Source organism: Lissotriton helveticus, chromosome 8 (assembly GCF_964261635.1).
Source record: "Lissotriton helveticus chromosome 8, aLisHel1.1, whole genome shotgun sequence".
NCBI lineage: Eukaryota > Metazoa > Chordata > Amphibia > Caudata > Salamandridae > Lissotriton > Lissotriton helveticus.
In genome coordinates, this window is record NC_136069.1 from 981,643,269 (window position 1) to 981,660,230 (window position 16,962).

General features: G+C 41.3%; 1 protein-coding gene across 7 annotated transcripts in view; it reads left to right on the forward strand.

The window, feature by feature from the left end:
- Window positions 1-16,962, forward strand: part of DMD (dystrophin) — a 6,826,337-nt gene that overhangs the window by 593,477 nt on the left and 6,215,898 nt on the right. For all 7 annotated transcript variants that reach the window (XM_078657819.1, XM_078657824.1, XM_078657821.1 and 4 more), the window contains exon 6: window positions 9,790-9,962. In XM_078657819.1, the coding sequence (XP_078513945.1) occupies window positions 9,790-9,962 (173 nt within the window). The remainder of the gene's footprint in view (window positions 1-9,789; window positions 9,963-16,962) is intronic.

Here is a 16,962-nt window from a genome sequence, read left to right on the forward strand (position 1 = left end):
ATTAAGAATAGTATATTTACTATTCCAACACCTTCCCTAGTGTCCACGGGGACTGGTGTTAGAATAGTAAATTATACTATTCTCAATCCGCGCCCCCAACGCAAGTCGTGGTAACGACTTGCGTTGTAAGGGACGCGTTGTGAAAGCATGCGTTGTAATGGAACGCGTCGTAATGTCGTACATCCACTGGCACAGATGTCTGCCTCCTCAGCAGGTTTCCTGGGGGGGCAGTTAACTTGCTATTAACTATGTGTTGGAGCAGCTCTGGGAAAGAAATATCAAGCATGTGCTCTTTCATAATCAAGGTGCACATCCCTGAATAATAATCAACCTTGATGCCCCTGAACCAGCCCTTCAGTGCCTTGCTGGCATAATCCCAAAAATCAACCCATGTTTGTGATGCGATCTTGTGGCTGACCCTGAATCTGAGCCTATACCTCTCAGGGGTAAGTCCAAACTTTCTGAGTAGGATTTCCATCATTGGAGTGTAGCATGTCTGGTCCTCTACTTTTAGTGTAAGGAGTGTGTCACTCCCCCGTGTGCATATACTTCCACAGACTACCACCCCCGAACTCCTCTGGGACTTTGTCCACTCACAGAGCCACTTCAGAAGTCTGCAAACCATGTGTCTCTCTCGAGCTGAGCTCGTGTGCCATTACTCTTTCTTCAGTGGCCAGCCTTATATCCTCAAGAGCCTGCTCCTTTTCCAATTCAGCAAGGCCTTATCCTTTGTCTAATTTGGTAAGATCCAGTTTAAGTTTTCTCTCCTCCCTCCTATCTGTCATCCTCTCTGGGGATAAGTTCATTTAAGACATACAGCTGCCTGGACTGCTGTGAACTTTAAATCCTGGGGGGATGTTACCCACTCAATTTAGTAGGCTGCAAGTCAAGACCTCCATCTAGGTCCCGCTCCAATTTCTTCCCCTCAGACTCTGACCCCTCCACTTCATCCACTTCTCCAACTGGGTGGGCTGCTGTCCATGCTCTTAAGGCTTTCTAAAGCTCTGCCTTTTTGGCACTTCCCATATGGAACACCCTTAATTCCTGGCAGAACCCCTTGACCTGGGCCAGGTTGGCCATCTCATTTTTCATACAGTCAGGTAGGACCAGAGACATTGCAGGGAAAATGAGTATGTTACAAAAAGGCTTTTGGAAAAACCAAAGATGTCAATCAGGGAGAACAGTGGCGTAGCAAGGGGGTGCTGCCGACTGCCCCGGGCGACATGAGTTTTGGGTGCAGCAGCCCTCCCCCACCCCCAGCTTGTAAGCTGTCAGCACCCACCATCACTGTCATGGGAATCCGTCAGACAGCACCCCTCTGCTCTTACATGCCACTGCGGGTGGCAAACGCCGGGGACACACCTTGCACCCAAAGATCTAGCTACGCCACTTAGGGAGAATTGTAAAGGATTTTAATTGGTCTTAAGTATAGAGCTGTAGTGAACATTGAATTACTATATGGTATTGCCTCACTACTGATCATCAATGTTAGAAATGTGGTCTCTGGTTGGCAGAGGTATACACCCTGTCCAAGTAAGAAACACAATCCCAGTCAGAGTAAGCTAGATACAGTTAATATTAACCTGTGCTGACCCTATTGTAGCTTGGCACAGAGCAATCAGGCTTAATCTAAGAGGCAATTGTAGGAAGGTGGATACCTGACTATGGTTACCCCAGATTGTTTGCCTTGTGTTTAGCTGGTTTTTGACTTAGTTGGCCTGGGATCCTGCTAATCAGGGCCCCAGGCTATCTGCTGCCACTGTAAAATGGACTCCATGTACTTTAGGCACATCTCCAATTGGATATTGGGTCACCTTATGAGCCACTGTATAGTGTACCAAAGGTAGCCAGGGCATAGGTGCATCCAAGGCCTACCAGGGGTTGCAGCATATCTTATGCCACCCCTGGCTGGCCATCCAAACTGACACAGCTGGCTGATCACTCAGCTGGGGCAAGGTTGTGTAATCACCCCTTGCTTAGGTATAGTATTCCTATACCTACCATTATATATAGACACATATGCATCTATAAGTCACTCCTATGGCAGGCCTTAACAATCCTGAAGGCAGAGTGCTTGGTTTTATGTGAGTTGAAGCTCTAGCATGAGCTGAGCCTGTCTGCAGCTTTCGGAACCATGTCCTTATAGCTGTTTTATGATATAGCCATACCATATACTCTTAAGTGCATTATAATCCTCGCGGTTGAATGCTAACTTTGGTTTGGCTTTATCAAAACATGTCGTGTAAGGTGTCATACGCTTTGGAATACTACCCCCTCGCCAGTTCTGGTGACGGGGGTAGCATTCCACCCTTCTAGAGGGAGAAAACATGTTGTTCCTACTAATCCCGGTTAAAGTTAACCAGAGCCTCAGCATCACAAAATGGATGCTGCTGCCATAGACACAAGTCTGGCCTCCTGCGGCTGGGAGTCCTTCCAGTGAGGGAGGCTTGGACAATAGGTTTCCTGTCTTGGGAGGTGCTAGCACCACCCCAGACAGGCCATAGTGTATTGGAGCAGGGAGGGCTGAATGAAATGAGACACTGCCTGGGGCACACAAGGTGTCCGATGCATAGCCCGGTTCAAACCAGTGCTGGGGCACTCCAGCCCCAGCTCTGGTGCAAAACTGGACAAAGGGAAAAGGGTGTAACCACCCCCTTCCCTGGTCCCACCCATAGGAGGGACCTAGCAGGTAATCCAGCCCCTAAATTTGGTATATAGGTAGGAGCTGAGTCTAGAGACTTTAGATTTATTCTGACTGAAACTTGAAACAAAACTCTGGACCTTCGACGTTCTACCTGAAGATAGAAGACTGAAGAATCTCCCTTGTGGTCAAGGAGTGACCACCCTGTTGAAGCAGGTACTATCAAGCGATCAACGGTTTGCTTTGTCATTGCTCCCACTGGAGCCTGAGCACAGAGCCTGACAAGACCTGGACTTCCAGACTTCCAACAGCCCGATCCACAGCCACAGCAAAGCTGAGACCCATGGAGGCGACGAGAGACGTGGGACTGGCCATCTTGGAAGCCAGCGAATTGCTTTCCGTGCAACTTCTGAGGCACCCTCGAAGTTGTGCATTGGGGATTGAGAAGCCCCAGCCCTGAGCACCAACTGCACAGAAGATCAGCCCTCCACACTCCACGAGTTCTGCGTGGGGCACTTCTGCATTTTCCTGCTTGACGCGTCTGTCCGGTCACTTGCCCATTGGCTAGTGGCCTCTGTGATGACGAACCTTTCAATTTACACTGCTGGTCTGGTTGCTCCAGACTGATCCCTGCTTCCCTGAAAAGGAGACGCCCATCAGACCTTGCTGGTCTGATCCAGAAGCCTACTTCGATTCCTGCGTGGGGTGCCTTTGCCAAGGCTTGTTGACTCCGATCCGGAAGCCGACACCGCCGACAGTGAGAGCCTTCGTGGGACAGTCCGTATCCAGCTCCTGGTTGTCGTCGACACCTCCTGGTCCACGTGGCTGCAGAGACAAGCTTCACAACATCACCTGATTGCTTTGCGACATTGCCTGGTTCCTTCCTGGTCACTGGCTAGTGACCCACACTCTGTCCCCTCTGCTTTCAGGTACTCTTCATCCTCGATCCGCCCTTGGATCCAACCGGACACTTCCCTCATGGTCGCCTGCAGCATTTTTCTTCACGGCTCCATAGGATTCAGCGTTGAAACCCCACACACTTTGACACCTATGCACCGGTACACAGACAAAATATCGAGTTTTAAATGTCGATATACAATTATATCGAAGTTTAAATATCGAAGGGACCTAATATAGAAGGTAAGTAATATCGACACTCTTAATATCGATATTAGTAACATCGAAGTTTTAAATATCGATGTCAGTAATATCGAAGTAAATATTTTCGATGTTACTAATATCGATTTTTAAATACATTTTGTGTATATTATATTGTATTTATTATGTTTAATAATTTATTTTTACTGTAATTTAATTAAATGTTGTCTTTTAGTACTGTAGCGGGTTGTGGGTTTATAGGGGAATAGGGTGGGAAGTAATTTAATTATGTTAAATTAATTATTATCTAGTAGGAATTATGAATTAATTAATTGAGAATAATTTTTAAATAATTATAATTAATTGAATAATTGATAAATATGTTCTGTAGCGGGTTATGGGTTTATAGGGGAATAGGGTGGGAAGTAATTTAATTATGTTAAATTAATTATTAATTAGTAGGAATTATTAATTAATTAATTGAGAATTAATTGTAATTAATATTAATTAATTGATTAATTGATAAATATGTTCTGTAGCGGGTTATGGGTTTATAGGGGAATAGGGTGGGAAGTAATTTAATTATGTTAAATTAATTATTAATTAGTAGGAATTATTAATTAATTAATTGAGAATTATTTGTAATTAATATTAATTAATTGATTAATTGATAAATATGTTCTGTAGCGGGTTATGGGTTTATAGGGGAGTAGGGTGGGAAGTAATTTAAATATGTAGAATTAATTATTAATTAGTAGGAAGCATACATTAATTGTTATTAATTGGTAAATAATTAAAATTAATTGGTAATTAATTTTAAATAATTCATTAATTGATAAATGTGTTCTGTTGCGGGTTGTGTGTTTATAGGGGAATATGGTGGGAACTAATTTTAATGTAATTAAGTAATAATGAACTATTTTTTATAAGTATGTTATTTCAACCCCTGCGCTATCCAACACTTTCCCTACTGTTGCACTCTCTGGAGTGGGAATAGTAATTTTTACCCCTACGCTATCCAACACTTTCCCTACTGTTGCACTCTCTGGAGTTGGAATAGTAATTGTTACCCCTATGCGATCCAACACTTTCCCTACTGTTGCACTCTCTGGAGTTGGAATAGTATTTGTTACCCCTACGCTATCCAACACTTTCCCTACTGTTGCACTCTCTAGAGTTGGAATAGAAATTGTTACCCCTACGCTATCCAACACTTTCCCTACTGTAGCACTCTCTGGAGTTGGGATTGTAATTTTTAATCCTACGCTATCCAACACTTTCCCTACTGTTGCACTCTCTGGAGTTGGAATAGTAATTGTTACCCCTACGCTATCCAACACTTTCCCTACTGTTGCACTCTCTGGAGTTGAAATAGTAATTGTTACCCCTACGCTATCCAACACTTTCCCTACTGTTGCACTCTCTAAAGTGGGAATAGTTATTGTTACCCCTACGCTATCCAACACTTTCCCTACTGTTGCACTCTCTGGAGTGGGAATAGTAATTGTTACCCCTACGCTATCCAACACTTTCCCTACTGTTGCACTCTCTGGAGTTGGAATAGTAATTGTTACCCCTACGCTATCCAACACTTTCCCTACTGTTGCACTCTCTGGAGTGGGAATAGTAATTTTTACTCATACACTATCTAAAATTTATTTAGCTTTTTTATTAGTATTATGTTGTTATTAATTGTTATTTATGTGATTATTTTATGTATATAAATGTATTAGTAATTTATTATATTTTTATTTTTTTATAAGTTATGAAAATAATTAATTTTGAGTTAATATTAATGAAAAATATATTATGTATTATATATTTATTAATATTATTTTGTATTACATTATGTATTAATTTTAAATATTATAGTACATTTTTAAATATGTTTATTACATTTATAAGTATTATTTTGTTAATATTAGATTTTTATTTAATTAAAAAAAACGATATTTTACAAAAAACGATATTTTTGTCATTCTATATTTTTTTTCCGATATATTTGTACTTACCTTTTTAGGGATAGGATTCCTATATTTTTGACTTCGATATTTTTGTTCCGATATTTTTGTATATCGATATTTGTGTTATCGATATTTTGTCAGACATTCTTATGCACCTGCTTCCTGTGGGTGAGGTAACGCTAGTATTTCGGTACTTCTGTGGGTATTGACTATCCTAGTGTCCAAGTTTCAAGCAGCTTTCTCCTTGTCCATTCGGAAGTGCCCTAAAAGAACTAGTTTCCATTTCATTCGTTCCCATTCTAACTCCATGGTAACTCGCGTGTGTGTAAAGCCACTGCACGCGCATCCCGTGGGCCTCCTGCTCCCTATCCTTTGGTTGTACAGCGTAGCCCCAGCGATTCTCCAGGCCCTAGGCCTATCCTTTGTTTGTGACGTGGTTCTTATACCACTATTTTAGTATATGGTTCGATGTGCCCCTAGGGCATTACTGTATTTTGTGCAACTTATTGTATGATAATTAAGTTTCTTGTTATGTGCTTGTGCCTCTGACCTCATAAAGAGTTCAGAGGATTAATTTAGTAATAAATACATATATATTATATATATATAACCTGTGTGGTGTCCTTTCATTTGGTATTAAAAGGGTTGCATATGGTAAATCAGCTGGCTTCACATGCCCTCTTGAGTTTAGCCTAAGACTGCTTTGTCCATGCTACCACTAGGATAGCTGGTCTATAAGGTTGACTTTACAACCATCACCATAAAGGTTGTTCGGACTGGTGCAAGGTGCTCACTAGAATAGTGAACATCATATACTAGGCCAACTTCTCACAGCAATGTGTAAAGTATTTGTGCAAAACACACACTCAGTAACACAATAGAAACACCACAAGAAGACTCCATACATGTTTAGAAAAATAGAGCATATTTATCAGAGTAAATCAAGACCAAAGCGATAAAAATACAATAAGTACAACAAACTTTTAAAGAACAAACCAAACCAAAAAGAGTGCTTAGAAGCTAATAAAGCTAAAAGGGTACTTGAGATCGTATTAAACCAGGGTAAATCCAAAAATTAGATCAACCGCGATGGATGTCAGGCCAGCTACAGGACTCAGACAGGTCCCATTGACCAAGTACCTTGGATGGAGCTAAGCGTTGACGTTGAAGACTCGAGGCGATAAGTCGCTGATCCTATGGATGGAGGCGAGCATCTGCACTGATTCGCCTCTTGAAGAAAGCTGAGTCGACGAACCCCTGTATGTTGCAGGCACAGTATCGTTGTCGAACCGCGCTGCCCATTGTCGTTGTGACACATTGGCTTTATGGTTTTGGTCGTTGAACAGCCGCTGCACCGGAGGGCAATGCATCGGTTCTGATCGGCACAAAGCCTCTGCTGTGTTGATGTCAATGTAGGAAAAAGCTGCAAGAACCCAGTTCTGAGGCCAAGGACTGGCGGGGGCACCTTAAGCATGAGTAAGACTCACAGATGGCATAGTCCAGCAGTACCAGGAGGATTACAGGAAGGCTTTGATGACCCTGAGACTTCGGAAAACAGAAGACAAGCAAGAAATATCTTGGAGTAACTCAGGGGACAATTGAGATGAGTCCAGTCCTTGTCCTCAGCAGGGCAGAGATCAGTCGGCGGGCAGCGCAGTAAAGCTGTGAAGCAGTTCCTTAGAACAGTCAGTCAAGCAGATTGGTAATACTTGTAGCACAGCAGTCCTTGCTCCTAGCAGAGTTCTTCACAGGCAAAGTAGTGTACATTATTGGTAGGGGCAGAACCCCAGTACTTATACCAAACTGCCCTTATGAAGTGGGGTGACTTCAAAGCAACTACTTGAAGTACTCTTGTCCCCTTTCATCCCAACCTGTCTGCTAGGCTATCTGTGGAGAGCAATCAATCCTTTGTGGTGGGACAGAACACAACCAAGTCAGATGGAAGTGTCAGCTCCCTCTCCCCTTTAGGGATGCAGCTGAGTCCTCTGTCGCACCCACCCTGCCACTGTTTGCGGCTATCTAGAGGGAATGCCCTAAGTGTGTCACCCAGCCCAGATGTGTATTGGAGACATGCTGCAGACACACAGAGCTAAGTTAACCGCAGATACATGTCCGCTCTCTAAAAGTGCATTCCTAAAACAGTATTGGCAAATCCTACTTCAGCACTAAAGAGGATTTATCATTAACATTCCAAAGTTATGAAAAATGATATAGCAACTAATTTTTAATCAGGAACTACAGCTTAAAAGTGTTTTAAGGAATTCCCAATGCTAACCTGTAAGATGAGTAGGCCTTGCAGTAGTGAAAAACAAATTGTCCTGTTTGTCCCTACCAGGACATGTAAAACTTAAAAGTAAATGCCCTACCTTTTACTTACACAGCACCCTGTCCTTAGGGCCACATAGGGCATTCCTTAGGGGTAACCTTCGTGTAATAAAAGGGGAGTTTAAGGCTTTGCAAATAGTTTTAAATGCCAATTTGAAGTGGCAGTAAACTACACACACAGGCCTTGCAATGACAAGTCTGAGACTGGTTTGAAAGGCAACTTGTGTGGCTGCAGGCCCACTAGTACTATGTAACTTACAGTGCTGCAGGCCTACTCGTAGCATGTACATTACAAGTGCTGGGTATAAGGTATAACACTTGCAGTAACCTAAATATGCATACACAAATGTATACTTTGGATGGGATTGCATTGTATTCACATGAATATTGCTGCTTGTTTAAAATAGATCCTTGGGGACCACAATTTTAGTGTCTCATATTACTAGAGCAGGTGCATCTGTGGGCGATAACCGAACTTTGGAATTATAGGAGGACTTGGGAAACCTTTTAATTCAGAAGGGGGATTAAGATATTTTGCTTGTCAGCACACCCCTGCAAAATAGGGAATTATTGGCTAGCACAAGAATGTTCCCTGAATATGCACCAGGCCAATCAACCTCCTGACAACTGAGAGAGGGGTTGTGTATCCACCATCAACAGAGTGGCAGACATTTACTACTGCCAAAGTGGAAGTTTAGAAGTGGGCACGATGGGGCCTCTCAAAAACCCTGAGGCTTGGAGCAATATGGATCATATAACTGCAGCTGGCGATGGGACAGGGATATGTATTTATGCTCAACCTACACCCATTATTTCAGGCGGAACTGAGGCCCCCCAGTGTTGCATGCAGCCACAAGCTGAAAGGAGGGGCTGCATGTCACCAGAAACTGCATATGTGGTCTGAACTCTGATACATTGTCTGTGTATTTAAGCTGATTACGTTTTACTTCGCAGAGTGTAGCACTGCTCATTTTACCCGTGAAGTTTTTTCAGAGCTGTTGACATGCTGGGATTTGGAGTTGTTTTTGTACACTTCCGAATATAAAGATCCTTCTACTAGTAATGTATTATATCTCAAGCAGTGGCGTAGCAATAGCCCTACATCCCACCCACTCGTTGCTGGGTAGTGAGCTCCGGTGGCCCCCTAAGACACTGTGCACCTGTGACAGGCCCTTGTACTGAAAACTGATCCAAAGCTAAAGCCCAAAAAGTATGTGTGCTTCTTTTTCATACATTATACAAGTTTTTTTCTGGCTTGATTAGTTTGAAGGAAGTGAAGAAACATCTAATAACTTTTAAAACTTTGTATTTGAAGTGGAGCTTTGTTGGTTGTTTATTTAGAAAATGTGGAGAGTACAGCATCGCACTTTGCATATCATATTTACAAATCAAGCGTATGGACCGGAAATGTTGGCCAACAAGAACATGAATCATGCCTCACTCACAATGTAACCATCTGTGTGGAAATGTGTTTATTGTCTGAAATGTATTCACCCACATTAAATGACAATTTTGTTTGCAAATGTATTCCTGAGGAAATATGTTTAAAAATATAAATATTTGTACTAGTGTGATGTTAGTTCCAAAAAACGCAGTCAGTCTGTTATGACTTTGTCGATCATTCAGAAATAGACTTTGCAGAGCATTGCACTCTGCTTGAGAAGGGAGAAAAGCAAATTTGCACATACACACACTCGTGGGAGAGGATGCCAACCATTGTTTTACTGAGTACAGCTACTGATGATCGTCTGTCTTTTACAGGTCAAAGATGTAATGAAAGGCATTATGGCCGACTTGCAGCAAACAAACAGTGAAAAGATCTTATTGAGCTGGGTCCGCCAATCAACTCGCAATTTCCCACAGATCAACGTTATCAATTTCACCAGTAGCTGGGCAGATGGCCTGGCTTTTAATGCACTCATTCACAGTCACAGGTAGGAGGAAAGTGCGTGCAATTTGTTCACTGTGCAAACAGCATTTCATATCCTTTGAATTTTAAATAACGTATTTTTATCATGTAATTTGAAAGAAAATAGCTGCTTTCATCCCTGCTATTCGTCTAAAAATCTCGCATCCAAGACATTGAATAAAAAGTACAATTATTAAGTAAATTAGATAACCAAATTCAAATATCAATTGTGTTTGAAGCACAAAAACAGCCTTAAAGCTCACTCATACTAGAGGTCTAACACAACTGGAAAGAGGCATTAAATCACTTAAGAAACAAAACCTTACATAGGGCGTCAACTGTTTGAGTACAGTGGACGTCAGACCGGGTTGGGAGCGGATGCTGGTTCAGTAGTGCTCTTTGTAAAAGAGAGTGCATTATTGAGGTTAACTGTCATTTGTTCACTCTCCATCACATGTACAGCGCCTCATTCATTAAAGCTTTCTATTATAATCTTAACAACCCCTTCAGAGAACAATGTAAGGTTTAAAATTGAACTTTTCTCTGTGAAAGAGCCACTGCCTGCAGTAATAGTGGAGCCCTGTGTTGTTCAAATAGATCATGTAGTGCTCAGGATGTGACTATTTGGATTTTGTGCTGCATCTGTAATGATTTTAGGTTTAAATGAACACATTTCTTGTCTTACTTTTTAAATACCATGCACTCTGCCCTATGGATAATTAGAGCCTACCTTAGGGGTGACTTATCAGCACTAAAAAGGACGGTTTAGGCCTGGCAAATGATTTATTTTGCCAGTTCGCATTTGCAGTTTTAGAACTGCACACTCAGACTGCATAGGCAGGCCTGATGACAAGCTTTGCATTGTCACTTTAGTGTGGGCACAATAGATGCTGCAGTCTACTAGTAATATTAAACTTACAGACCCTGGTACTTGGCTGCTTTATACTAGTTGATTACAGAAAAGATGAATGAGCCAATTCGGATTTTTAAGCGGTTCAAGAGGTTTTTGGGACCAGAGCACATGCACTGGGGCTTTGTTACCAGGATCCGATTGTACAGAGTCCAAACACCAACAGCATTAGTTAAAAGAAATCCGGTTGATCACACAAAAAGAGGCATTTTCACCAGTTGGAAGCCAACCATTAAGAAATGGGAGTGAGAGGATTCAGACTTGATGTGAGCTTTGGCTGAGGTCAGTAATGTTCTAATTTGTGTTTGGTAAAGGGGGTTCTTTGAGTCATCCCTGCTTCATCCTTAGAAGCTGTCACAAGCAACAAAGCTTTCTTCCAAGCACATTACATGTCATACATGTGCAATAACACCAAAGCAACATTACAACTAATAAATACATGATTTGAAAATCCCAAGAAAAGTTTGTTAGAACAATAAAATGTAATTTAAAAAAATTACAACTGATTGAAGAAAATTAAATGTAGTGGTCAGTGTTATTGAAAAAGTATATATCACATAAACATTTGAAAATGGAAATAAATGTAAGTTACTAGGGTGAAGTTTAACAGGACCAATGATCAATAAGTAACAACCTAGGCAATCATAATACATTGTGTGAAAAATATAAAAATAGAAAGGGAGGAAAAAATGGGCTACCAATGAATTCAGATTCTGATATTTATTTAAGCAATTATTAAAAAATTATTAACACAAGATTGTATATACATAAAATTAAACAACACAACAGTGGGATTTAAAAAAACAATTTGTAAATATCATAAATAAATCACAACTTAATTATACAAAATTCATCTAAAACAGTTAACATGGCCTAATCAATCTCGACGCGCGTTTCGGCGACCAGCGCCTTCTTCTGGAGAAGCCAAGTAATTATATATCAAAACGGTAAAAAGGTCAAAGTGGAGCTGCCTCGAGTGATTTCTTTTCCTTATAACATTTCATTTATTTGGTCCAAGGAATTCACACGGGCAACATGAATTGATGTCTGTATAACATATCTGGATACGAAGGATGAAGGCACAACTTGTCTCTAACGTAACGGTTTGTATGAAATTTATGGACGCTCTTACAAGCCGGATCTGATAAAATTAAATTAGATGTTATATGTTTCTCGCCATCAAGGGACAGGGTTATAGGCACTGAGTTCGATGTATGTATTTATAGGCCCCTGTATAGCTTTGTAACTTTAAAAAGGTAACTTCTCCTGATGTGGGAAGGTCCTGTCTTTTAGTTTCCTTATAGTGCAACTTGTGGCGAGGCTTAAAAGATCTGACGGCGAAAAACGGGATCCCGGCGGCTTCAAGCGTCAAGAGGCGGTTTAACAGGACCAATACATCCTCCTACAATGGCCAGCAGTGAAGTTCAGCTAAATATTAGCTGTTGGTTTAGCCCAGACAAAAGTTATAAGGATATTGTGCAGCCGACTTGAGATGGAGTGAAGGCGGAGAAGTATTGGTCTTTTCCCCATTAAAAAAATCTAATTTTGGAGTTAGATTTTTTCCAGCAATTACAAATCTTCTGCTAGGATAGGCTGGGAGCTACAGCTGAGCTCTACTGCACGAAGCCTCTTGTAATTTTCTCATGGTCCCACAATAGCTTCAAACATCAGGGTTGGTTTTAGAGCAGAATGTAGCACCTGAGATTTTATTTTGCCACCTTGTTCCTTTTTAATTACCATCTCTTTGAAAAGTACATTAATGTATTTCCTGGTTCTGTAAAGTTAATCAATTCTGTCAGGCAGGGCAGTCTTCTCAGGCACCAGGCCTGTGTTAATCTCGTGAGAATATTCCTCACAACTCCCAGTCAGGTCCACTGCAAACTTTTCTATGGCAACTGGTTCCAAACTTTCTGTCATAGTAGATCTAAGACTAACCAAGGGGCCTTTTCTACTTCCTGGACCCAGGAGAGAATTTTCACATGGGCTGTGTGGAATAATCACAATTTGCTACTGTTCTCCTTGCTCTTTTCCAAGTGGAAACAGCCTACGCTGTGTCCTGGATATTTTGCACATTCTAGTTTCAGAGAAGCTCTAAAAGCTAGCGGGCCTCCCTTTATAGGACCAATACCCCTTTATCTTTGGGAATACAGATGCTACCTTCCTTAGCTCTTGAACTGGGTCTGTAGCCCTAGAGATTTAAGGTAAATCTGAAGCCACAGTTCTCTCCCACTCCTCACTGAGATAGCCTTAGCTTCTCTTTTTTTCCAATCTGCTCTCTCCCGAAAGAACCCATATGGCAGTTTTTAAAAGAACACATGCACTTTGTGATTGGCAGCAAGCACTATGCATATCAAACTACAGTTCTTGCAATTACCTAGCCTAGGTTATTCTTCAGTGGGAGTCTGTTCCCATTTCAGGCAGGAGATTTGCTGCAACAGCTAACCCATTATCATTCCTACTATGTAAATCAAAATGCAATATCTTGTGTTCCTCCGGCATTCAACAGCTACCTCCTAAATCTGCAGAGAGCTGTCCCACTCCTTCCTCCAAAGGATTACAAAAATCCCAAGGGAAATGTGACAATGTTATGAGGAAGGCTTAATTAAGTCTATTGTATTGTATGCCATTGAAATTTGGGCACGTAGTGGGCCGCCGTGCTTCATGGAAAATGTGGTTTGATGTGAGACAATTAGGTGTGAACCTGAGGGTTCTACTGAGGAAAACTATTGTTTTCTTACAATAAATTAAGTGCAAGCAAGTAGTATGGCAACTTATAAAATATATAGTGAGGGTAGATATTCGAGATCCAATGTTTCAATTCATTTTGCCTTACTAAATTAGGGACATAGAAAGTTTGCAGCATTGGAAAATGAAGCAGAGTTAGGTGGCACACTTTAAAATTAACTTTACTATCAGGAGGCCACCGCAGCTTACACCACCCTTTGCCACTGCCAGTGCTTCCAAAGACAGTCCTATTAAACTACCAGCCATTGCACTGCTACAAGTGTTAAAATTCAGACTTTCTAGGCCCTCAAAGCTATAAGAATGGTTTGGGCTGCAGGTATTGGTTGTTTGTAATGTATATTGAATACATAAACAACTGTTGTTCTGCTCTTTAAATTACACAAACAGTGCCCCCATGTGGCAGCTGTCATAAGTGCTGGTGTTGACAATAAAGTGCGGGTGCAGAGCACCGGACACCATCCGCTCAAATTAAGCACCGATGGAACTAAATCCGTGAAGCTCAGTTTTCATTTGTGCATCTTAGGTACCAAAGTATTAAAACTCGTCATTTAATTGTAAGATCTCCTTCATTCCCTCTTTGCAGCGAGTTGCACAATATGCGCTTCTTAATTGCATGAAACCTTGTTTGCTAGACGTACATGGGAAAACATCTCCTGCAAGCTTACATCTGAGATTTGACCTTCGTGCAGCTATGCCATACCTTTGACCACATTTTACTTGTGCAGCTTGCAGCTAATTAATATGCTCCAACTACCCAGAGTCCAAACCTCAGACTTCCAGATTCCAAAAATAAAAAATAAAGAGGGTGAACAGAGCAGAAAGTTAGATTTCATACAACAAACAAGCCGTTTCCCTGGGGAAACACTGCAGCATCTCGATGAAGCTCAGCCTGATTGGATGTACCTCAGCCTGCTTGGAAGTAGCCACTCAAAACGTACTCCATTTTCGGCAAGGATGGAGTCTGTTACTGGGCACGCTGATCACTGTTCACAGCAACAGTCTTGCTCAAAGTTGACTTGATTTCTCTTATGGCCTTAGGGAGAATTTGGCAATCCCAAAAAACGTCACCTCCCAAAAAACGTCACCTCCTTCCGAGGTCCCATGAGATCGGTTTGGAGTATGCAGTAATTTCAGACAGAGTAGCAGATAAGCCTTCTTAGTAGACTCTTTACACCAATGTTCCCCTGAAAACACCCATCTTCTAAACTTAAAGTATTTTTTATTTCAAAATTATTTTCCTTAATATCAACAAGATGTGCTAATATTATCAGTCATGCGATGCCAGACGGGATTTTAATCAGATATTCTATACTTGAAAGCTGCATGGCAGTTCAAGTATTTGTCTCTGTTCGTCCTTTACTCTAAACAATTTAGCCCAGGAATAAACAACAGTATTGCCATTTTTTTCGATAAATACATTCAGGCAACTACTTGTCTCAAAAAATTGCAAACTGAAATCCAGTACAATAAATTGCATCATCACTAGTCTCTACCTATAAATACTATATCTATGTGATAACCTTGCATTATTACTTTACGTCAGACAATATGATGAACTTACCAGTAACTACCACAAAAAGAAAAGTGTTGGTTATTATCTCAAACATCATACTGCTACATTGTTCATGGTGAATGATTTCTCCTGTAGGTGGTCTAGACACTTGGGGGCAGATTTATGAAGGCCTTGCGCCGCCGGTGCGTCACTTTTTCCCATGTTAAAAATGACGCACAGGCGGCGCAAGGCCTTCATAAATCTGCCCCTTGGTGTCTATTGCTCAATTTAAAAAGCACTCTAACTAATTGTGCGCTAGCAGCTTCTCCTTGGTAATGAGCATGTCTAAGTGTGCCTCGTGGGCAGTGCATGCCATTGTCTCACTCACAGACCCTAGAGGTGCATCTTTCTTCATTCTGTAAAAAAAACATTTATTTCCCTCAGAGTGGACACTCAACCTCACACAAGATGCATATCTCGGTCAACCTGCTGTCTAAATGGGGTACGGTGAATGCATCATGGCTCACTCCTAGTCCACATTAATATAACCTTTTTTTTAGTGTACAGTCTTCACCCTAATTGAACTGAAGATGTTTTTCATCAAAGGCTTCAAGAAATGTTTATTATATTGTTAAAAGAGCCGGACACAATACAGTTTTGCATACTCTGATGTTGGCCTTTGTGACTCTCTTATATTCTTGACTACATTTTCCTTATCGTCACACTTATCTAATATTTCATGACTCATTTATGTTACCAGTTCAACTCTGTTTTTTTTTTTACTTGTCAGGGCGTGGCAGGTAGTAATTAAGTAGCATATCTTTGACACTACTTTGGCCTCTTAGCCTTATTCCTTGTGTCGGTGCCCATGGTCACGCAGTTCTTGTGTGTCTGAGGTTTGCATTGTGGCATGTGGTTGCTGCCTCTGGTTGTTTGTGGGGCCCTGAATTCATGCATAGGTGCAGGCGCACCCATGTAAATTCCATACCTAGAACAGAGAGGTGACCTTGTGGTATAGGATATGTGTTGCCTGGGGATTTGCTTGTGGTGTTATTTTTGTTATAATTGACGAGGAGACAGCATACGGCTAGCAGCTGGGCATTAAGTGCCCAAAGATTAGTTGCCCTAGAATAAACGTCACTGTAAGGGTTGCACTGAAAGGGTCCTATCATTTGACTACTGACGTTTTGTGCTGTATGATGAAAACATGCAGGTGTAGAGTGGATCATCATTTTTGCAGTTGCCTCTTAGGGACAGCATAGAATGGTGGACCACAGTAATTAGTTGCACCAGAGGAGGAGTAAAGCATGCTCTTCAATATTAGTACCAGCATACTGTGATACGTGCAGTTGAAGGCATGTGGCAAATGTTAAACCAGGTTGTAGGGTGTCTTTCATAGGCATTTAGGGCTTGTATTCCAGGTTCTCCTTTTATGCCTTCTGTTTGGATTGGTCCTTACATTGTATCCTCTTGATAGTATAGTAAGGCTTCTGTTTACGTTGCTTTTAAACAGAAGATACACATGGCATGTTATTTATTGTATAGTGGCTAGTACTGAGTAGAGAGGAAGCATCATGTTGAAAGTGCATTCAACAAATCAAGGTAGCCATGAATGATGGGAATGTTTCTGGCCCACACATTGCAGAGGTTAGTGAATTGCTATAAGTTCCCTGAGTGAGTTGCATTACAGGCGAAATTAAACAGACATATAGAGGCTAGGCAGAGGGAGCTTGAACGGGATTGGATTAAATTAACTGAACTTCTACGAAATTCCATCCTTCTCCAGCTACCGCTGTATGTAATTAGAATATGCAAAGATTAATGTGGAGTGAAACTAATAGTATGTAGGGCTTGGGTGATGTGATCTCATTTCCCCGT